The sequence below is a fragment of the Somniosus microcephalus genome, chromosome 24, assembly GCF_052327205.1.
Source record: "Somniosus microcephalus isolate GS21.2 chromosome 24, FLI_Smic_1.0, whole genome shotgun sequence".
Lineage (NCBI taxonomy): Eukaryota > Metazoa > Chordata > Chondrichthyes > Squaliformes > Somniosidae > Somniosus > Somniosus microcephalus.
This window is the reverse complement of record NC_141010.1, coordinates 57,168,114-57,190,528: the sequence shown is the minus strand read 5'-3', so window position 1 is coordinate 57,190,528 and position 22,415 is coordinate 57,168,114. Positions and strand designations below refer to the sequence as shown.

At 49.9% G+C, this 22,415-nt stretch overlaps 1 protein-coding gene across 2 annotated transcripts in view; it reads right to left on the bottom strand.

Annotated features, from left to right (window-relative positions):
* Positions 1–22,415, bottom strand: part of ace (angiotensin I converting enzyme (peptidyl-dipeptidase A) 1) — a 432,315-nt gene that overhangs the window by 317,786 nt on the left and 92,114 nt on the right. For both annotated transcript variants that reach the window (XM_085966629.1, XM_085966628.1), the window contains exons 4-6: positions 21,153–21,296; positions 7,363–7,554; positions 6,193–6,290 (exon numbers count right to left, since the gene is read on the bottom strand). In XM_085966629.1, the coding sequence (XP_085822755.1) occupies positions 6,193–6,290; positions 7,363–7,554; positions 21,153–21,296 (434 nt within the window). The remainder of the gene's footprint in view (positions 1–6,192; positions 6,291–7,362; positions 7,555–21,152; positions 21,297–22,415) is intronic.

Genomic DNA, 22,415 nt, shown 5'->3' with positions numbered 1-22,415 from the left:
GGCTTGGCTCCGTTTGCGGCCGGGGACTCGGCCTTTCCCCCCCTCAGCCCGGTCCCGGGGCTCGGCTCCGTTTGCGCCCGTGGCCCGGGGACTCGGCCTTTCCCCCCCTCGGCCCGGTCCCGGGGCTCAGCTCCGTTTGTGCCTGCGGGCCGGGGACTCGGCCTTTCCCCCCCTCGGCCCGGTCCCGGGGCTCAGCTCTGTTTGCGCCTGCGGGCCGGGGACTCGGCCTTTCCCCCCCTCGGCCCGGTCCCGGGGCTCGGCTCCGTTTGCGGCCGGGGACTCGGCCTTTCCCCCCCTCGGCCCGGGGCTCGGCTCAGTGTCCGGGCCTGAGGCGCTAGGGAGGGAGAGGGGAGGGAGGGACAGAGAGGAGAGCAGGGAGAGACGGGGAGGGAGAGAGAAAGGGGGTGGGAGGGAGAGGAGAGGGGGAGAGGGAGGGTGAGAGGGAGAGGGAGAGAGGGGAGAGAGAGCGGCAGGGAGAGAGAGAGTGGAAAGGGAGGGAAAGAGTGAGGGGGTGGGAGAGGGAGGGAGAGCTCGCCTTCTTTCTTCCTTCGCAGAGGTCCATCGGGCCAGGCTTGAGGCACTCCTTCCCCCCCTCTCTCTCTCTCTCTCTCTAGGCTAATCCCGAACTAAATCCAGCAGTCTTTCTCTCTCTCTCTTCCCCCCGTCTCTCTCTTCTCCCCCCAGTCTCTCTCTCTCTCTCTCTCTTCCCCCCGTCTCTCTCTTCTCCCCCCAGTCTCTCTCTCTCTCTCTCCCCCCAGTCTCTCTCTCTCTCTCCTCCCAGTCTCTCTCTCTCCCCCCAGTCTCTCGCTCTCTCTCTTCCCCCCAGTCTCTCTCTCTCTCTTCCCCCCAGTCTCTCTCTCTCTCCCCCAGTCTCTCTCTCTCTTTCCCCCATCTCTCTCTCTCTCTCTCCCCCCAGTCTCTCTCTCTCTCTCTCCCCCCCAGTCTCTCTCTCTCTCTCTCCCCCTCAGTCTCTCTCTCTCTCTCCCCCCCCAGTGTCTCTCTCTCTCTCTCTCCCCCTCAGTCTCTCTCTCTCTCTCTCCCCCCCGTCTCTCTCTCTCTCTTCCCCCAGACTCTCTCTCTCTCTCTCCTCCCAGTCTCTCTCTCTCTCTCCCCCCCCAGTCTCTCTCTCTCTCTCTTCCCCCCAGTCTCTCTCTCTCTCCCCCCAGTCTCTCTCTCTCTCCCCCCCAGTCTCTCTCTCTCTCACCCCCCCCCTGTCTCTCTCTACTCCTCCCAGTCTCTCTCTCTCTCTCTTCCAACAACAACAGGCCCTCAAAAAACCCGCAGCACCGCCGGACACTCCAGCTAGTTACCGATACAGGGATATGGTGCCTTTATATATTATTGATACAGGGATATGATTGCTCACAAATATATTATAGATACTGACAGTACCTGTTATATATATTAAGATAGATAATTTATCTGATATACATTACAGATAGATACAGGGATACATTACCTGATAATATATTACAGATAAAGTGAAAGAGTGCTTGATATATAACGGATAATAGTTCATCTACTGCAGTCTGCTCAAAGTCAAAAATTCAAAAGGCTCAGGTTTACCCTCAGTCTCAGCTCTTTAATGTCCTGTAGAATTATGTTGGAAAAGTTCTATTGCATCGATGAATTTGTCTGTTGTGTAATTACCTTTTGTGGTGATTATTTCTATGTTTAATAAGAAGTATTGTGATTGGTGAATGGGGTGGTTGTTCTCTGTATTAGTAAGAAGTATTGTAATTGGTTGTTTGTTTCTACCTTGAGATATATGTTGTAAACTCATTGGTAGTGGATGTCAGGTGATTTGTGGTGGCCATCTTAAATTCAGTTCTCTCTAGTCATTGTTGGAGACTGGTGTTGAAAGATGTGCTACTGGGTTTTTAAAGTTAATAAAGCCGAGATTAGAAAGGCAAATCTATTCTTTATTTCAATTTATTAACTTTTTATCAGAATGGAGCGATATCTTCAACCGGAACGATTCAATGCTGACCCTAATTCTGCAGGAGTGGATGATAAATGGAAACATTGGTATTGTACATTTACAAACTTTTTGGGTGTGTTGGAACAAGAGTCTCTGAATAAGCTGAATATGCTGATCAACTACATTGCTCCGGATGTGTATAAGTATATTTTGGACTGTAAAACTTACGAATTGGCTATTTCTACATTGGAGAAGATTTTTGTTAAACCAAAGAATGAGGTATTTGCACGTTACCTTCTATCTGCCCATAGGCAGCAGGTGGGAGAATCTTTGGATACTTATTTACAAGCACTTCGGCACCTTGGTGCTAACTGTAATTATAAAGCCGTGATGGCCGAAGAATATAAGGAAGAATCGGTACGGGATGCTTTTATTAATGGACTACTGTCTAGATCAATTCGTCAGCAGTTGTTAGAAAATAAGACTTTGGATCTCAAGAGTGCTTTTGAGCAAGCTTCTACATTGGATATGGCTCAGAGAAGTTCGGATTCTTATGCTCTTTCTAATCGGCCTGTGACTGTGGTTTCGGCAGTTCCGGACGAAAAGGAATTAGGTGGACTTAATGGGAGTGGTTTACTAGATTCTGAAATAGTTTCTACTCCAACAGCTCCACCTTTTACTTCGGCGGCTGTTGCCTCTAGGATTCAGAAGTGTTATTTTTCTGGGAACGTCCGGCATCCTCGTTTGAAGTGTCCTGCCCGGGAGGCTGTATGTAGTAAATGCGGCAAGAGAGGTCATTATGCACGTGTTTGTAAATCATTAGGTTCAATTACCTCCTCTTCTGCGACTATTCAACCTGTAGAGAGGGCGTTTATTGCATCAATTTCTGCTGCATTTGCTCATGGCCTAAACAAAGCTATAGTTATGGCCCAAGTTAATGGGTTAGAAGTGAAGGCTCTCATAGATACGGGCAGTACCGAGAGTTTTATAAGTCTTCAGTTTGTGAAGGAAAAGTGTTTGAAAATCTTGCCTGTTACTTATCAGGTGTGTATGGCTCAGACGACCCTTACTTCACAAGTAGCTGGTTGTTGCCTTGTGAAATTGATTCTTCTAGGTAATACGTATACTGATATACGCCTATCTGTTTTGCCTAATCTTTGTGCGGATATTTTGATTGGTCATGATGTGCTTAAATTACACGAGAGTCTTAGTCTTTCGTTTGGAGGGACTAAGCCACCCTTATGCATTTGTGGATTAACTTCTTTATCCATTTCTCCATTATCACTTTTTTCCAATTTGATGCCGGAATGTAAGCCAATTGCTACCAAGTCAAGAAGGTATAGCAGTCAGGATAGAGAATTTATTAATTCTGAAGTCCAACGTCTTTTATTGGAAGGAATCATTGAACCTAGTTGTTCGCCTTGGCGGGCTCAGGTAGTTGTCACCACTAACGAGAGGCATAAGAAACGAATGGTGATAGACTACTCTCAAACTATTAATAGGTATACTCAATTAGATGCGTACCCTTTGCCTAAGATTGATGAGCTTATCAACAAAGTATCTCAGTATAAGTTTTTTAGCACTATTGATTTAAAGAGTGCTTATCATCAGATTCCTATTGTTAAGAGGGATCAACCATATACAGCCTTTGAGGCTGGTGGAAAGCTGTATCAGTTTTGCCGAATACCATTTGGTGTTACTAATGGTGTTGCTTGTTTTCAATGGGCAATGGATGCTTTTATAAGTGATAACTCTCTCTCTGACACCTTTTCATATTTAGATGATATCACGGTGTGTGGTAAATCAAGGGTGGAGCATGATTCTAATTTAGAAAGATTCCTTCAAGCTGCGGAAAAAGTTGGTTTAACTTTTAATAAAGAGAAGTGTATCTTTTCGACTACTGAGGTAAATCTACTGGGGTATATTATCTTGGGAAATAAGATTAAACCAGATCCAGAACGTCTGCGACCATTGATCGATTTACCTTATCCTACTCATTCTAAGGCTTTGCAACGAGTTGTTGGACTGTTTTCTTACTATTCTAATTGGATTGCAAACTTTTCACAGAAGATCCGGCCCCTTATACGGGTTACGACATATCCTCTATCATGGGAGGCCAGGACATGTTTTGATAAATTTAAAAAGGATATCCTAGGAGCAGTTGTGCATTCTATTGATGAGCAGGTTCCCTTTGTGATTGAGACGGATGCTTCTGATTTTGCAATTGGGGCTACTCTGAACCAAAATGGAAGACCTGTGGCCTTTTTCTCACGTACTTTGAACAATAGTGAAAAAAGGCATTCTTCAATAGAGAAAGAGGCATATGCAATAGTAGAAGCACTGCGTAAATAGAGACATTATTTTTCGGGGCGACATTTCACGTTGGTAACCGATCAAAAATCTGTGTCCTTTATGTTTGCTGTTAAACATTTTGGAAAGATTAAAAATGATAAAATAATGAGGTGGAGGATTGAGTTGGCATGTTACCATTTTGATATAGTTTATCGTCCGGGGAAGGATAATGTTGCTGCTGATGCACTGTCGAGGGCTTATTGTTCTGTGATTCACGGAGATACGCTTATTAATCTTCACAATGCTTTATGTCATCCTGGGGTTACGAGGATGATACACTTTGTACGCAGTAAGAATTTGCCCTTTTCAGTTGAAGACGTCAAGCGGATGACTTCATCATGTTCTATCTGTGCTCGGTGTAAACCAAATTTCTTTAAGCCTCAACGAGCTCATCTTATAAAGGCTACTTCTCCTTTTGAATGTTTGAGCGTTGATTTTAAGGGGCCTCTTCCTTCAACGACTCAAAATCGATACATATTTACTGTTGTGGATGAGTTTTCAAGGTTTCCTTTTGCTTTTCCTTGCGCAGATGTATCAGCTGCTACAGTTATCAAATGTCTGACTCAACTTTTTGTCATCTTTGGGATGCCTGCGTATATCCATTCGGATCAAGGAAGTTCTTTTATGTCTTCCCAGTTGAAGGAATACCTTCAGAGTCGGGGAATTTCTACTAGTAGAACTACCCCGTATAACCCCCAGGGTAATGGACAGTGCGAACGATACAATGGGGTGATCTGGAAGGCAGTTATGTTGGCTTTGACATCCCGGAATCTTAAGAATACACAGTGGGAAATGGTACTGCCTGATGCCCTGCATTCCATTAGATCATTGCTTTCAACGGCTACTAATGCGACCCCCCATGAAAGGCTCTTTAATTACCCGCGGAGATCTACTACGGGATATTCGGTACCTTCATGGCTTACTATGCAGGGACCTGTGTTGCTTCGACGCCACGTTAGATTGTCAAAATATGATCCTTTAGTGGAGGAGGTGGAGCTGTTGGAGGCAAATTCCCAATATGCTCATATTCGATTCCAAGATGGGAAAGAAAGTACTGTTTCAATTAAAGACTTGGCTCCTTGTGGTGGCCAGCCCTCTTCCGAGGATACTAATAATAGTCATGATTCAGATAATGTGGATGTTGTTATAGATACTATGAATGTTTCCAATCCTATTGCAGATAATTATACTTCTATTAGTCAGCCTTTGATGGATGTTCATGACCGTCCTAGTTTACTTCCTGATGGGATTTCCAATCCGGAAACCATTGATAATCGGGGTATGGATAGCCTGTCTGCAGAAGATACTTTGGTGCCTCCGGGTGTGGGAGGGCAAGGAATTTCACCAAGGTTAAGAAGGTCGACACGAACAAGATATCCGGTCGACCGATTGAAAATGGACTTTTAAATTGATGGTAATGTTTTAAAGTTGTTGAAATATTATATTTGTATTTTAGTTGTAAATAAATTAATTATAAATTGTAAAGGTTATTTAGGTTGGAGCATGTTTTAAAAGGAGGGGTGAATGTGGTGATTATTTCCTATGTTTAATAAGAAGTATTGTGATTGGTGAATGGGGTGGTTGTTCTCTGTATTAGTAAGAAGTATTGTAATTGGTTGTTTGTTTCTACCTTGAGATATATGTTGTAAACTCATTGGTAGTGGATGTCAGGTGATTTGTGGTGGCCATCTTAAATTCAGTTCTCTCTAGTCATTGTTGGAGACTGGTGTTGAAAGATGTGCTACTGGGTTTTTAAAGTTAATAAAGCCTAGATTAGAAAGGCAAATCTATTCTTTATTTCACCTTTGTAGAGAATGGATCACCCATGTTTTTCTGTCAGAGACTCTTGATTAGAATTACTGAGGCTCAATTGCCCCAACATCACTGGTATGTGGAATAGTACAAGACAATCAACTCACCTTTGCAACCATTGTATCAGTGACGTCTATGTTGCCTTTCTTTGGGAATGGGATCATCATGTCATAGATGTTGTTCCATTGCTGGGCCCACATGTTACCTGAATGGAGGAGAAATGTCAGATTAAGAATGGACTTCTCTGTCTACAACAACAACAACAATGATATGCATTGATATAGCACCTTTAGCATAGTAAAACATCCCAAGGTGCTTCACAAGAGCATTATCAGCCAAAATCTGACACCGATTCAAAGAAAGAGACATTAGGGCAGATGACCAAACGCTTGGTCAAAGAAGTAAGCTATAAGGAGCGTCTTAAAGGAGGAAAGAGAGGTAAAGAGGTGGAGAGGCTTGAGGAGAGAATTCCAGCTATTAGGGCCTAGATGGCTGAAGGCATGGCCGCCAATGGTGGGCTGAGGGAAGTGGGTGATGCACAAGTGGGGAAACACAGAGTCTTGGAGGGTTGTAGGGCTGGAGGCGATTGCAGAGATAGGGAGGGGCGTGGCCATGGAGGGGTTTGAACACGCGGATGAGACTTTTAAAACGAAGGTTTTCGGAGGCCAAGAGCCAATGCAGGTCAGCGGGCACAGGATGAACAGGACTTGGTGCCAGTTAGGAATAGTCGTGTCTGGAGGTAACAAAAGCATGAATGAGGGTTTCAGCAGCAGATGGGCAGGGGCAGGGGCCTCAAGACAACCAAATAACAAACCCAACCTAAACTAAATCAATCAACGGCCGATTGCAATCGACGAGAGTTGCCAACTTCGGTTGGACGGTATTCCGGGAAGTTCAGCCCTGCCCCCACACTCCCACCATTGCTTGCCCGAGACGCTCATCCGTACAGCGCATCTCCTTCCCTCGCCAACTGGAAAGCGAACAGACTCTTCGTTACCCGATTGGATGAGTCTTGGCTTTCAGTCAAACAGCCTTTCTTTCTCCCACCTCCAATAGTTTTCTCCCCGGTTGCTTGCAACAATGTCTGCGATCGTAATCTTTAATCCCTGGGGACTCCAGGACAATCTGGCAGGGTTGTCCAACCCTACAATCAACTAGAGCGATCCGCAATCTGTTTGCAACTAATACACACCCATGCTAAATATTTAAGGCTACCACCAATTAATTTTAATTGTTTCATTAGTAAAGAATGGGTCTTCTCAGATGGCAGTAATTACCCAATAGATGCGCCGGAATCGGTCCTTTCAGATTGATGTATTTGCCGCCGTATCTATCATACAACTTTCTCCTCACAAAGGCATGAAGATTAAGGTAGAGTGGTTTGAGCTGGTCGTAGATTCTTTCAAGATCCTCCGCAAATGTCGGTGATTCATACCAGGATCTCCAGTACGCTCCTGTGTCCTTAAATCCTGTGAACAAAGCCAATTAACTGTCACGACGAGGCTGAGGATGGAAGGTTCATACCATTTCACAAAAACAACTTGCATTTATATAGCGCCTTTAACAGGAGCATAATCAGATAAAAATTCACACCGAGCCAAAGAAGGAGGCATTTTGGCCACAGAGGTAGGTTTTAAAGAGAGTCTTAAAGGAGGAGAGAGAGATGGAGAGGCAATGAGGTTTAGGAAGGGAATTCCAGAGCTTAGAGCCCATACAACAAGTAATTTGATACGGATTAGTGCTGGACTTTGTGATCAAGAAGATGAAACGGGTGGAAAGCCAGGGACCACTCTTCACGTATACATGGCAAACCTAAATGATGCTTACTGAGGAGAAACATAAAACAGTGAATCTACTCAATCATTGCTTCCTCCGAGAAGACACTAGTAACATGCGCTCCGTAAAGACATTAAGAGAGACATAGGATGAGATTTGCAAGGTGTTGATCGTCATCAGGAGGGAGCTGATTAAAACTGGTGAATAGATTGGAAACAAGTTGATATGACATCCAATAGCAACAAACACAAGGGGGGCTGCCATTGGGGAAGCAGACTGCCATGTGTTTTAGCTGTTGACTGCGGAAGTAGGTGAAACAATCTTGCTCTCCTGCTCAGTGAGACATATTTGCGGTTGCTGTCCTGCACGGGCCTGCCTCAGATACTGTGCCAGCTAAAACAGTCCAAAGTGACCTCACCTGTTCGGTCTTAACTATATAAGGATATTGCGCTTCTGGTTGGCCCTGTTTGTCTGTCAGTCTTTTACAAACATGGCCATTTATTGTACACACCATTATTTATTTATTTATTTGGTCAGCCAGTTGCTCACGGAGCTACACGCTGTAATGATATCAGCAAATAGTGATGATATTTGTCTGTGTTTGATTACTTATGCCTTACAGCATATTTGTCTGTGTTTTTGATTACTTGTGCCTGACCAGCAGAGGTCATTTGAGAGACAAGCAGTCCAGAGGAGTTTTACTTTCAGTTTCATTCTAGATGCATCACAGCATAGTGTGTTCTGTAAAAAGCTGTAGAAAGTCTTGAACAAGACTTTAGATTAAACAACATTCTCTTTCAGAAATGAGTCTTTATTGAACCCAAAAAGAAATCAAAACATGATGTCAGAAGTGGCTGAAAGAGAAAAAATCTGAAGTTAGCAACTTGATGGGACAGTGAAAGCAGTTGTGGCAAGTAAGCGAAATCAGCTCTCCACATATTAGCAAGCCAGAAGAGAACATCGTTGCTTACCATTAGAGAATAGCTAACGAAGTGAAAAAATGGAAGGTTTACTCCCACCGGCGACGCTTCAATTGACAGGTAATGTGGCTGAAAATTGGAGAAGGTTCAAACAACGTTTAGAGTTGTATTTAGCGGCAATCGGAGCTGACGAGAAAAGTGATAAACAAAAATCGTCCGTGTTCTTACATGTCGTGGGTGATGCAGCGCTGGAGGTATATAATAATTTCATATTTGCTGTTGATGGAGACAAAATGAAGCTAGATAAAATAATGGAACAGTTTGAGGCCTACTGCATACCTAAACGCAACGTGACCTTTGAGAGGCACAAATTTTTCACATGTGTACAGAAAATCGGTGAGACTATTGATCAGTATGTGACTGAACTGAGAAACTGGAGCAAATCGTGTGAATTTGGGGGACTCACAGACTCGCTGATAAATGACAGACTGGTGTGTGGTAGTCCAGATAATGGTCTAAGGGAAAGGCTGCTAAGAGAGCAAGATCTAGACCTGGGAAAAGCCATAGCATTGTGTAGGGCTACAGAGACTGTGAAGTTGCAGGCAAAGGAGCTGTTCAGTGACAGTAGCTGCAACGTGGATGCAGTGAGAAAGAACGGATACAAACCGTTTAACAAAGAGAGCGCCAATGTGAAAAAAGAGACGTGGCCAGCAAACGAAAATGAAAGAGACAATCGGAAGTCATGTAGTCGATGCGGTACACAGCATCCACCAAGAAAGTGTCCAGCATATGGTAAAACATGCAATAGATGCAACAAAAACAACCATCATGCCCGTTGCTGTAAGAACCAAGCGCAACAAAGCAAGGTCCATACAGTAGATGAAAGCGAGATAGAGGAATTCAATGTAGATGTTGTGTCTGAAAACAAAAAAGAAAGAGACTGGATGTTGACACTAAAAGTGAATGACATACACATTCCATTTAAATTGGATACTGGAGCACAAGTTAATGTGATATCAGAGACCGATTTTAAGAGAATTAGACCCAGACCAAAGTTACATGGAATACAAGTGAAAGTGACCAGATACTCAGGTACTGATATACCAGTGAAAGGAAAATGCATTGTCAAAGTAACACACAAGGACAGAGAGCACACGCTAGCATTAATCGTGGTGCCAAAGGATGTGCAAGCCATACTAGGGTTAAAAGCCTGTGAGAGACTGAACCTGGTAAAGAGAGTCCTCGTTGTGGAAAGCGAAGGAGAGACAGTCTATGATGAACTGAATGTTGCGTACACACCGGGTAAGCTGATGTATACAGCAGACACGTTGTCCAGAGCTGTTGACCCAAGTGAGCCCGCAAACACCACAATGGATGAAAAAGTGAACGCCTACGTGGACATGATCACAAGTGCACTGCCCATAGCAGATGCAAAAATGGAGCTCATAAAGACTGAGACAAACAAAGATGAAACAATGAGACGACTGAGAAAAAGCATCTTGGATGAATGGCCCAACATGAAGCAAGACTGCTCACCTGATATAGCAGAGTACTGGAACTGCAGGGCGGAACTATCAGTGGTCGAAGACATCATCTACAAAGGAAGTAAAATAGTTATCCCAAAGAGTCTGAGAAGAGAGATGCTAAAAAAGATCCATGGAGGACATCTGGGAATCGAAAAGTGTAAGAAAAGAGCACGAGAGGTGATGTACTGGCCACGAATCAACCAAGATGTGACAAATGAGGTGTCAAACTGCACAATATGCCTGAAATATCGAGCAAGCAATCCGGTAGAACCACTAAAGCCACACCCAGCACCAGACAGACCTTACCAGAAGGTAGGCGCTGACCTATTCGTATGTCAAGGGAAGGACTATCTTGTCGTCACAGACTATTACTCCCTGTATCCAGAGGTTTGTAGACTGTACACCACCACTGCAGAAGCTGTGATAAGAAGTATGAAAGCCATATTCTCCAGACATGGCGTGGCAAGCGAGGTCTTCACAGACAACGGACCCCAGTTTAACAATGCAAATTTCCGACACTTTGCCAAAGAGTGGGACTTTGTCCACACAACGTCAAGTCCTCACTATCCACAGTCCAATGGACTAGTGGAAAAATCGGTCCAGACAGTGAAAAGACTAATGTACAAGGCAAAAGACAGTGGAACTGACTTCTACCAAAGCATGCTTGTATACCGCACAACGCCGCTCGAGTGTGGTATGTCACCAGCCCAACTCCTGATGGGACGTCGGCTAAGGTCAAACCAACCTATCCCGGAGAACCTCCTGAAAACAAAAGAGGGGGAGAAAGTGAGGAAGTTCAAAGAACAACAGAAAGAAAAGCAAAAGTACTACTATGACAGAGGAACACAAAACCTACCTGAACTCCACACTGGTGACCAAGTAAGGTTCAAAGACAAAACAAACATATGGACTCAGAAGGGAACTATCCTGAGTGAAGTTCAACCAAGGTCATACACCATTCAGACAGATGAGGGTGCTGTTCTGAGAAGAAATCATCAAGATCTTCTCATGGGACCAGCCACAGCAGGTCAAGAGACTGATACTGGTGAACAACCTGATCACACAGCTGAGAACCAATCATCTGAGGCAACAACTCAGATTCAAGGACAATCAATCAGAAAATCCTCAAGACACGTGAAGCCTCCTGAGAGACTCATTGAGCAAATTTAAGGGCTATTGTTAAAGAAGGAAGTAATGTTATCTTATTCTTTCTTCAAGTTCTAATGTATTGACATATTTCATGTGAACACACAAAGCAAGGGTAAAAAACCTTGATCATGATAATGATAATGTAAGTTCATTAAATGTTGTTAGTTAAAAGTAAAATACTTTTGTTTTACGAAAGGGAGATGTAATGATATCAGCAAATAGTGATGATATTTGTCTGTGTTTGATTACTTATGCCTTACAGCATATTTGTCTGTGTTTTTGATTACTTGTGCCTGACCAGCAGAGGTCATGTGAGAGACAAGCAGTCCAGAGGAGTTTTACTTTCAGTTTCATTCTAGATGCATCACAGCATAGTGTGTTCTGTAAAAAGCTGTAGAAAGTCTTGAACAAGACTTTAGATTAAACAACATTCTCTTTCAGAAATGAGTCTTTATTGAACCCAAAAAGAAATCAAAACACACGCCATAGAGTCATACAGCACTGAAAGAGGCCCTTCGGCCCATCGTGTCCGCGCCGGCCATCAAGCCCTATCTATTCTAATCCCATTTTCCAGCACTTGGTCCGTAGCCTTGTATGCTATGGCGAATGCTTCTTGAATGTTGTGAGGGTTCCTGCCTCTACCACCCTTTCAGGCAGTGAGTTCCAGATTCCAACCACCCTCTGGGTGAAAAAGTTTTTCTTCAAATCCCCTCTAAACCTCCTGTCCCTTACCTTGAAACTATGCCCCCTGGTTATTGACCCCTCTACTAAGGGGAAAAGTTCCTTTCTATCTACCCTATCTATGCCCCTCATAATTTTGTACACCTCAATCAGGTCCCCCCTCAGCCTTCTCTGCTCTAAGGAAAACAACCCCAGCCTGTCCAGTCTTTCTTCATAGCTGAAGCACTCCAGCCCTGGTAACATCCTGGTGAATCTCCTCTGCACCCTCTCCAATGCAATCACATCCCTCCTATAGTGTGGTGACCAGAACTGCACACAGTATTCCAGCTGTGGCCTAACTAGCATTTTGTACAGCTCCATCATAACCTCCCTGCTCTTATATTCTATGCCTCGGCTAATGAAGGCAAGTATCCCATATGCCATTTTAACCACCTTATCTACCTGTCCTGCTGCCTTCAGGGATCTATGTACATGCACACCAAGGTCCCTCTGATCCTCTGTCCTTCCTAGGATCCTACCATTCATTGTGTATTCTCTTGTCTTGTTAGTCCACCCAGGGTTAAATTCCATTTGCCACTGGTCTGCCCATCTAACCAACCCGTCTATATTGTCCTGTAGCCTGAGGCTTCCCTCCTCGCTATTTACCACTCCACCAATTTTCGTGTCATCTGCGAAGTTACTGATCATGCCTCCTACATCCGCCCTGGGGTGGATTTTAATCCGTCCGCTTCCATCACGTTCAGACCTCATTACAATTCCGCCGGCGAGCTGCTCGCGCATTTGGAGCAACTTACCATTAGGAAGGGGCAGCAAATCCGGCAACTCCACGGTGGAGCCCAGCCAGTGCAGGCAAGGTAAGGGGGTGGGAGACAACAACAACAACAACTTGTCTTTATATAGCGCCTTTAATATAGTAAAACATCCCAAGGCGCTGCACAGGAGTATTTGAAGACAAAAAAAATTTGACACCGATCCACATAAGGATAAATTAGGGCAGGTGACCAAAAGCTTGGTCAAAGAGGTCGGTTTTAAGGAGCATCTTAAAGGAGGAAAGAGAGGTAGAGAGGTGGACCAGTTTAGGCCAGGAATTCCAGAGTTTAGGGCCCAGGCAACAGAAGGCATGGCCACCAATGGTTGAGTGAATATAATCAGGGATGCTCAAAAGGTCAGAATTAGCGGAGCGCAGATATCTCGGCAGGGTTGTGGGGCTGGAAGAGATTACAGAGATAGGGAGGGGGCGAGGCCATGGAGGGATTTGAAAACAAGGATGAGAACCTTGAAAACGAGGCGCTGCTTAACCGGGAGCATCTCAAGAGGGGCGTGGTCATGGAGGGTCGCGCATTACGGGCTTTTATAATGCTCCCCCTGACCCCACAGCAATAGTTTGCAAACCTGTTCTTTTAGTTTTTTTGGAGCGGTCCGCAGTGGTCCCTTTAAGAATTGCCGGTTCGACGGCTCGGTGCCAAGTACTAATGGGTGAAGCATGTTCCAAAATTGCATCGGGGTCTTATACATGTTATACATGAGATAATGAGGCACCTGCCTGTTTCTGAGCCACTCATTCTAAGGCTCCGAACAAAATGGTGTTGACCCGGACGGACTGCAGCCGGAAGGTTGGCTACATGCTGCGCTGCTCTTTTAACCACGCTGTTGTCCCAGTCCTGCCCTAGAAGGGACGAAAATCGGCCCCGCCATTTTAAAAGCCTCCAAAGCTACGGAGGAATCTACACAGCTAGATTTTCTGTTTGCCCGATGTGTTGCTCTCTTTCCCTGGAGGGACACACGCTACTAACCTAAAGTGCAGCAGGCAGAACCAAGGCTGAAGGACCCCAAAGTTTGAGCAGGGCCAGTGCTGGGGGTTCACCTCCTAAAACCGTGCAGCCCACACAGCACTGATAGGCTTCCCATTGCATTCTTAAAACTTATTCTTGGGGTGTGGGCATCGCCGGCAAGGCTGGTACTTATTGGCCATCCCTCGTTGTCCTGAAAAGTTTGTGGTGGCCACCTCCTTGAACCGTTGCAATTCTTGGTGTGCTTTGTAGCAGCTTGGTACAACTGGTTGGCTTGCGAGGCCACATCAGAGGGCAGTTCAGAGTCAACCATGTTGGTCTGGGATTGGAGTCACATATAGACCAGACCAGGTAATGACGACAGATTTTCTACTTTAGAGGGCATTAGAGAACCAGTGGGTTATTACAACAATCCAACAGGCTAATCTTCACTTTTACTGATACTGTAGGTATTCGGGTTCACCAATTGTAGGTGTTGGACGAATGCCTATCAAATAATCGAGGTCGACTCCAGGAGAACAATCAAAAAGGTTTTTAATGCAGGAACAGAGGAATTCAAACAGGTTGCTGAACTCGCTACAGGAGAGCCATGAAAAAGGTCTTCACCAGGTGGAGACGCCACGAGGACTGACTAGACAGTCCCGGGGATTGCGTCATGACATCGTCGCGTTTTCCCGCGCTTGGGGCGGTCACGTGATGTGCGACGTGACGTCATCGCGTTTGCCCGCGTCATCGCGTTTACCCGCGTCATCGCGTTCGCCCACGCTCCCAAAGGGGGAACGCCCTGTACAGGCAAACCATATCGTTACGTTAAAGGGAATTATGCACGGTAAGTAAGGGACACTCGGTGGTACCGCTACAATACCAGCTTTTTGTTTTAAATGGAATACAAATTCTCAAACTGCCACGGTTGGATTTGAACTCATGTTTACTGGATTATTAGTCCAGTAACAAAAACACTCCACGACCAAACCCTGATCAGTCAGAACCCCGTTACCAATTAGAGCACTGCAAGTGGGCCTCATGGAGAACTGAGCTTGGTGAGGGCAGGGAGATAGGCAGGGGAAAAACTACAGGGTGGAATGAGGTCAGAGCAGATGTAAGGGGGAACTGATAGGCTTGGGCGGAAAAATGGGAGGCGGGTATGGCAGCAGAATGGATGGTTTTCACCTCAAGTTGGAAAAATCAGCTCCTCACACTTGACATTTGAGGTGAGGGTGGAGGAGCTGAGGAAGAGAGTGGGAGCAAACAATTTCCGTCAAGAACAAGAGTCTGGGATTGTCCTTAATCCCCAGGATAAACCAGGAGCAGTAGGAAAATTGTAATGTGGAGAGAGAGGCACGGTGTTGCTTAACGTGACCCAGCCGGGTGTGGTGGTGAATGACTCAGTCATGTGACAAGTACTCGCAAGCTTGACCCACTCAAGTTGAAGGGTGTGTAGGTGGGGTTTGTACTGGGTGGGAGGGGCGGGGAGCGGGGTGGTGGGGGGTGAAGGACCGGAAGTGGATGAAGACATTGAAGGCATTGGAAGGGAGGTGCTGTCCTCGATCTCACACACAGGCTGGAGGAAGCCCACCTGTTGCAGGCTCGTAACCTTAGACCAAGAAAGAGAACTGTTTATCCATCTGAAGAAAGACGAGAAAGGCCATATTGCTCATCGCCCCATCACCGCAGGGAGGAAGGGCTCCAGTTATCACTGACCTGTCATTGACACCACTACAGGGTGATCTAATATCATGGTAGCTACGTATGTTTGCTAAAGCCCCGCCGATAAGGATATGGTAGCGTACGGTATTGTAGTGGTTATGTTACTGGGCTAGTAATCCAGAGGCTTGGACCACTATTAACAAAAACATGGCCTAGAAATTGAGTTGACGCCGCGCCAGGGCTTTAGCGCCGGAAATTTAGCGCCGGCGCTAATTCCCTTGCGCGCGCCAAAAATTCAGTAGCGCCGCGCCCAGACGGCTGCCGGCGCTACTGGCGGGCGTGAGCGCCTCCCAATGGGCGCTGAGTGCCGAATTGCGGCGCTAATCCGGCGCTGCGGCACCCGATGCGGTGCGGCAGGCTGGGGAAGTGCAGGCCTCCTCCTTCAGTTATGGAGGAGCAGCCTGCACCCGCCCGCTGTCCGTTCAAATATTGAAAAAATGAGCCCGGCACCTCGGACAAGTGCCGGGCTTGCAGGCCAGACGCATCTGTTCCGCGGGGGGGGGGGGTGGAGGAGTCCGGGGAGGGAGGTGCGGGCAGGCAGCCGACGGGAAAGCGGCCGGCCGCCGCGCGACCTTAATGCGCCGGCGCTAACTCGGGGAAGACTCGGTTGCCAGAGTCTTAGTTGCGGCTGCCACGGGCGAGGCGGCCGCAACTGAATTTCGGCGCTGGGGCCCGTCGGCATGGCAACCGGGACGCTGCGCACACCGATGACGTCATCGGTGCCGGCGCAGCGCTACCGGCTTAACGCCGACGGAAGGGCCCCACTCAATTTCCCAACTGGCCATAACTCCGGCGCTAGGCCCTTTAGCGCCTCAAATGCGGCGCTAAGGCTACTCAATTTCTAGGCCATGGTCAAATCCCACGAATGCAGTTGGAGAATTTGAATTTAGTTTTTTTTTCTAATCTGCCAATAAAAAGCTGTTATCAGTAAAAGTGACCATGAAGCTGTCGGATTGTTGTAAAACCCCAACTGATTCACTCACGTCCTTTTCCTGAAGGACACCTGTTGTCCTTAGCCGGTCTGGTCTATGTGTGATTCCAGCCCCACACCAACGCGGGAAACTCCTCGGCCCCGATATTTACGGGGAGGTGGGGAAGGAGCAGAGGGGAGGTGGGGAAGGAGCAGAGGGGAGGTGGGGAAGGAGCAGAGGGGAGGTGGGGAAGGAGCAGAGGGGAGGTGGAGAGGGAGCAGAGGGGCGGTGGGGAGGGAGCAGAGGGGAGGTGGGGAGGGAGCAGAGGGGAGGTGGGGAGGGAGCAGAGGGGAGGTGGGGAAGGAGCAGAGGGGAGGTGGGGAGGGAGCAGAGGGGCGGTGGGGAGCGAGCAGAGGGGAGGTGGAGAGGGAGCAGAGGGGCGGTGGGGAGGGAGCAGAGGGGAGGTGGGGAGCGAGCAGAGGGGAGGTGGAGAGGGAGCAGAGGGGAGGTGGTGAGGGAGCAGAGGGGAGGTGGGGAGCGAGCAGAGGGGCGGTGGGGAGGGAGCAGAGGGGTGGTGGGGAGGGAGCAGAGGGGCGGTGGGGAGGGAGCAGAGGGGAGGTGGGGAAGGAGCAGAGGGGAGGTGGGGAGGGAGCAGAGGGGAGGTGGGGAGGGAGCAGAGGGGAGGTGGGGAGGGAGCAGAGGGGAGGTGGGGAGCGAGCAGAGGGGAGGTGGAGAGGGAGCAGAGGGGAGGTGGAGAGGGAGCAGAGGGGAGGTGGGGAAGGAGCAGAGGGGAGGTGGAGACGGAGCAGAGGGGAGGTGGGGAGGGAGCAGAGGGGAGGTGGGGAGGGAGCAGAGGGGAGGTGGGGAGGGAGCAGAGGGGAGGTGGGGAGGGAGCAGAGGGGAGGTGGGGAGGGAGCAGAGGGGAGGTGGGGAGCGAGCAGAGGGGAGGTGGGGAGGGAGCAGAGGGGAGGTGGGGAGGGAGCAGAGGGGAGGTGGGGAGCGAGCAGAGGGGAGGTGGGGAGGGAGCAGAGGGGAGGTGGGGAGGGAGCAGAGGGGAGGTGGGGAGCGAGCAGAGGGGAGGTGGGGAGGGAGCAGAGGGGAGGTGGGGAGCGAGCAGAGGGGAGGTGGGGAGGGAGCAGAGGGGAGGTGGGGAGGGAGCAGAGGGGAGGTGGGGAGGGAGCAGAGGGGAGGTGGGGAGGGAGCAGAGGGGAGGTGGGGAGGGAGCAGAGGGGAGGTGGGGAGGGAGCAGAGGGGAGATGGGGAGCGAGCAGAGGGGAGGTGGGGAGGGAGCAGAGGGGAGGTGGGGAGGGAGCAGAGGGGAGGTGGGGAGCGAGCAGAGGGGAGGTGGGGAGGGAGCAGAGGGGAGGTGGGGAGGGAGCAGAGGGGAGGTGGGGAGGGAGCAGAGGGGAGGTGGGGAAGGAGCAGAGGGGAGGTGGGGAGGGAGCAGAGGGGAGGTGGGGAGGGAGCAGAGGGGAGGTGGGGAGGGAGCAGAGGGGAGGTGGGGAGGGAGCAGAGGGGATGTGGGGAAGGAGCAGAGGGGAGGTGGGGAGGGAGCAGAGGGGAGGTGGGGAGGGAGCAGAGGGGAGGTGGGGAGGGAGCAGAGGGGAGGTGGGGAGCGAGCAGAGGGGAGGTGGGGAGGGAACAGAGGGGAGGTGGGGAGGGAGCAGAGGGGAGGTGGGGAGGGAGCAGAGGGGAGGTGGGGAGGGAGCAGAGGGGAGGTGGGGAGGGAGCAGAGGGGAGGTGGGGAGGGAGCAGAGGGGAGGTGGGGAGCGAGCAGAGGGGAGGTGGGGAGGGAGCAGAGGGGAGGTGGGGAAGGAGCAGAGGGGAGGTGGGGAGGGAGCAGAGGGGAGGTGGGGAGCGAGCAGAGGGGAGGTGGAGAGGGAGCAGAGGGGAGGTGGGGAGGGAGCAGAGGGGAGGTGGGGAGGGAGCAGAGGGGAGGTGGGGAAGGAGCAGAGGGGAGGTGGGGAGGGAGCAGAGGGGAGGTGGGGAGGGAGCAGAGGGGAGGTGGGGAGGGAGCAGAGGAGGTGGGGAGGGAGCAGAGGGGAGGTGGGGAAGGAGCAGAGGGGAGGTGGGGAGGGAGCAGAGGGGAGGTGGGGAGGCAGCAGAGGGGAGGTGGGGAGGGAGCAGAGGGGAGGTGGAGAGGGAGCAGAGGGGAGGTGGGGAGGGAGCAGAGGGGAGGTGGAGAGGGAGCAGAGGAGAGGTGGGGAGGGAGCAGAGGGGAGGTGGGGAGGGAGCAGAGGGGAGGTGGGGAGGGAGCAGAGGGGAGGTGGAGAGGGAGCAGAGGGGAGGTGGAGAGGGAGCAGAGGGGAGGTGGGGAGCGAGCAGAGGGGAGGTGGGGAGCGAGCAGAGGGGAGGTGGGGAGGGAGCAGAGGGGAGGTGGGGAGCGAGCAGAGGAGAGGTGTAGCGACCTGGAAACCCGATCATGCGGATTTCCCAGTGGTCCTGCTGAATTTCACGGCAGGACCTGTCTCTGTTTCCTGGCTGGCAGCCAGATTGAGAGGCTGGCCGTCTGTCGGGCGGGAAGGCTTGTGGCACCAGACAGCTGCTTGGGATTGAAGAGGATGGAGGGCGGAAGAGATCGTGGGTCGGGGGGCGGGGGGGGCATTGGTGGGGGGCTGTGGAAAGAATGCAGGCCTATGAGATCGGGAGGGGCGGAGAGGTCAGGGGGTTGGAGAGAACGGGGGTGGGGGGGGGTCTGATTGCAGGGGTCTGATTGGAGAGGGTCTGATTGGGGAGTCTGATTGCGGGGGTCTGATTGGAGGGGGTCTGATTGGGGGGTCTGATTGGAGAGGGTCTGATTAGGGGGGTCTGATTGGGGGGGTCTGATTGCGGGGGATCTGATCGGGGGGTCTGATTGCGAGGGTCTGATTGGGGGGGTCTGATTGGGGGGGTCTGATTGCGAGGGTCTGATTGGGGGGTCTGATTGGGGGGGTCTGATTGCGGGGGATCTGATCGGGGGGTCTGATTGCGAGGGTCTGATTGGGGGGGTCTGATCGGGGGGTCTGATTGCGAGGGTCTGATTGGGGGGTCTGATTGGGGGGGTCTGATTGCGGGGGATCTGATTGGGGGCGTCTGATTGCGGGGGTCTGATCAGGGGGTCTGATTGCGAGGGTCTGATTGGGGGGTCTGATTGGGAGGGTCTGATTGCGGGGGTCTGATTGGGGGGGTCTGATTGCGAGGGTCTGATTGGGGGGGTCTGATTGGGGGGGTCTGATTGCGGGGGTCTGATTGGGGGGGTCTGATTGCGAGGGTCTGATTGGGGGGTCTGATTGGGGGTTCTGATTGGGGGGGTCTGATTGCGGGGGATCTGATTGGGGGGTCTGATTGGGGGGGTCTGATTGCGGGGGATCTGATTGGGGGGTCTGATTGCGAGGTCAGATTGGGGGGTCTGATTGCGGGGGTCTGATCGGGGCGTCTGATCAGGGGGTCTGATCAGGGGGTCTGATTGCGAGGGTCTGATTGGGGGGGTCTGATTGGGGGGGTCTGATTGCGGGGGTCTGATGGGGGGGTCTGATTGCGAGGGTCTGATTGGGGGGTCTGATTGGGGGGTCTGATTGGGGGGGTCTGATTGCGGGGGATCTGATTGGGGGGTCTGATTGCGGGGGTCTGATTGGGGGGGTCTGATTGCGAGGGTCTGATTGGGGGGTCTGATTGGGGGTTCTGATTGGGGGGGTCTGATTGCGGGGGATCTGATTGGGGGGTCTGATTGGGGGTGTCTGATTGCGGGGGATCTGATTGGGGGGTCTGATTGCGAGGTCAGATTGGGGGGTCTGATTGCGGGGGTCTGATCGGGGCGTCTGATCAGGGGGTCTGATCAGGGGGTCTGATTGCGAGGGTCTGATTGGGGGGGTCTGATTGGGGGGGTCTGATTGCGGGGGTCTGATGGGGGGGTCTGATTGCGAGGGTCTGATTGGGGGGTCTGATTGGGGGGTCTGATTGGGGGGGTCTGATTGCGGGGGATCTGATTGGGGGGTCTGATTGCGAGGTCAGATTGGGGGGTCTGATTGCGGGGGTCTGATCGGGGCGTCTGATTGCGGGGGTCTGATCGGGGGGAATGGGAATCTTTGGGGTCCGGGGGGAAGCACACCTGCTCCTCCTGGTCCGCTGGCAGTGCTGGCTCCCGCCCTTCACGCCTCCTTCAGCTGCCTGGTTTTCCCGAGGCCTGGGAAACCAGCCCGCAGCCATTAAATTTAAAATATAGCTCAAATCTGAGGCACGCAGCCTCATTAAAATATTTAAATAACTCACCCGCCTCTGGATAGTGTGTTGGTAACCCGCCTCCCCCCCCAACTGTGAAACCGGAAGCGGGGATGCTGGAGGTGGGTTGGGGTCAGGTTTCCCATTCCCTGCCCCTCTGTCGCCCATCCTCGGGGGGTTAGAATTCCCCTCATTATGTCAGCACAAAAATATTCTGACTGAGAAAGAACATGCTCGAGAAAATCAATTGCAAAACTTTAGTGCTTTCAATAAGGAATCGAGCTGGGCTCATTATTTGACACAAATACTTTTTCAACATCGATGCCAACCATTTCCTCGGACTCAGTCGCTGAGCCCATCTTGGTCTGGCTGCTTTGTGGGATCCACTCTGATGGGGTTAAGTCACTTACCATCCAGTTCAGAGGCTTTATTACTCATCTTAACAAATTCTGTGTATTTGCTTCTCTGTGGGATTCCTGCGGAGTTGTGCCACCCTTCCCAAGCGTATAGCAGCTTGCTGTAACTCCGGGACATTGCCAGCTGATCCACAAGATCTGTAACACCACAGACAGACAGTTATAGGCCAGACACACTCACAGAAACATACAGCGTTACAAGATAGAGACCGAGACACACATCAATGTCAGCAATGCTTGCACCGGACAATGTAACACTTTCTAATTCAGGCAACCAGTGTCCCATCAAACACTCCCAGGGCAGGTACAGCATGGGTTAGATACAGAGTAAAGCTCCCTCTACACTGTCCCCATCAAACACTCCCAGGGCAGGTACAGCATGGGTTAGATACAGAGTAAAGCTCCCTCTACACTGTCCCATCAAACACCCCCAGGGCAGCTACAGCACGAGTTAGATACAGAGTGAAGCTCCCTCTACACTGTCCCATCAAACACTCCCAGGGCAGGTACAGCACGGGTTAGATACAGAGTAAAGCTTCCTCTACACTGTCCCATCAAACACTCCCAGTGCAGGTACAGCACGGGTTAGATACAGAGTAAAGCTCCCTCTACACTGTCCCATCTGTTAAGTATGTGTATTGTATTGAACAATTAACACAAAGACTTAAACGTATAACTCAAACAGGTCTTTACTGGTTGGAGGTAGGGACTACACGTAGGTCTTTACTTCATGCCCACAGGCGGGAACTGAGGGGAGATCAGTACCCACAGTACTATTTATACCCCTATGGCCAGGAGTGGTACTGCGTATCACTACGCCCTACAAGTAGTGCAGTCCTGTCCATAGGTTCAAAGTAGCACACATATTACATACACAACATTCCTCCCTTCTTAGCTTTACAGTCATCTCCCCATTTAACATAACGTAATAACATATATACATATATAACTTCAGGTTTACATAACAGAATAACATAGATACATAGATAACTTCATGTCAAAACAGATCACAGATTCAGTCTCTGCGGAAAACAGTTCACAGATTCAATCTCTGCGGAAAATAGTTCACAGATTCAGTCTCTGTGGTGTAGTCGGTTCACGTTGCTGGAGTGACTCATTCAATAGTCCTTCCATGGATTTAACAGCTTGAACTTCCGAACTGATTTGGCTCCGTTCGGAGGGACCACGTGTGTGATCTGGTAGGGGTGATAATGGTTCAGATGGTTATCATCTTCTGCTTCGTCTTTTCCTTTTCTG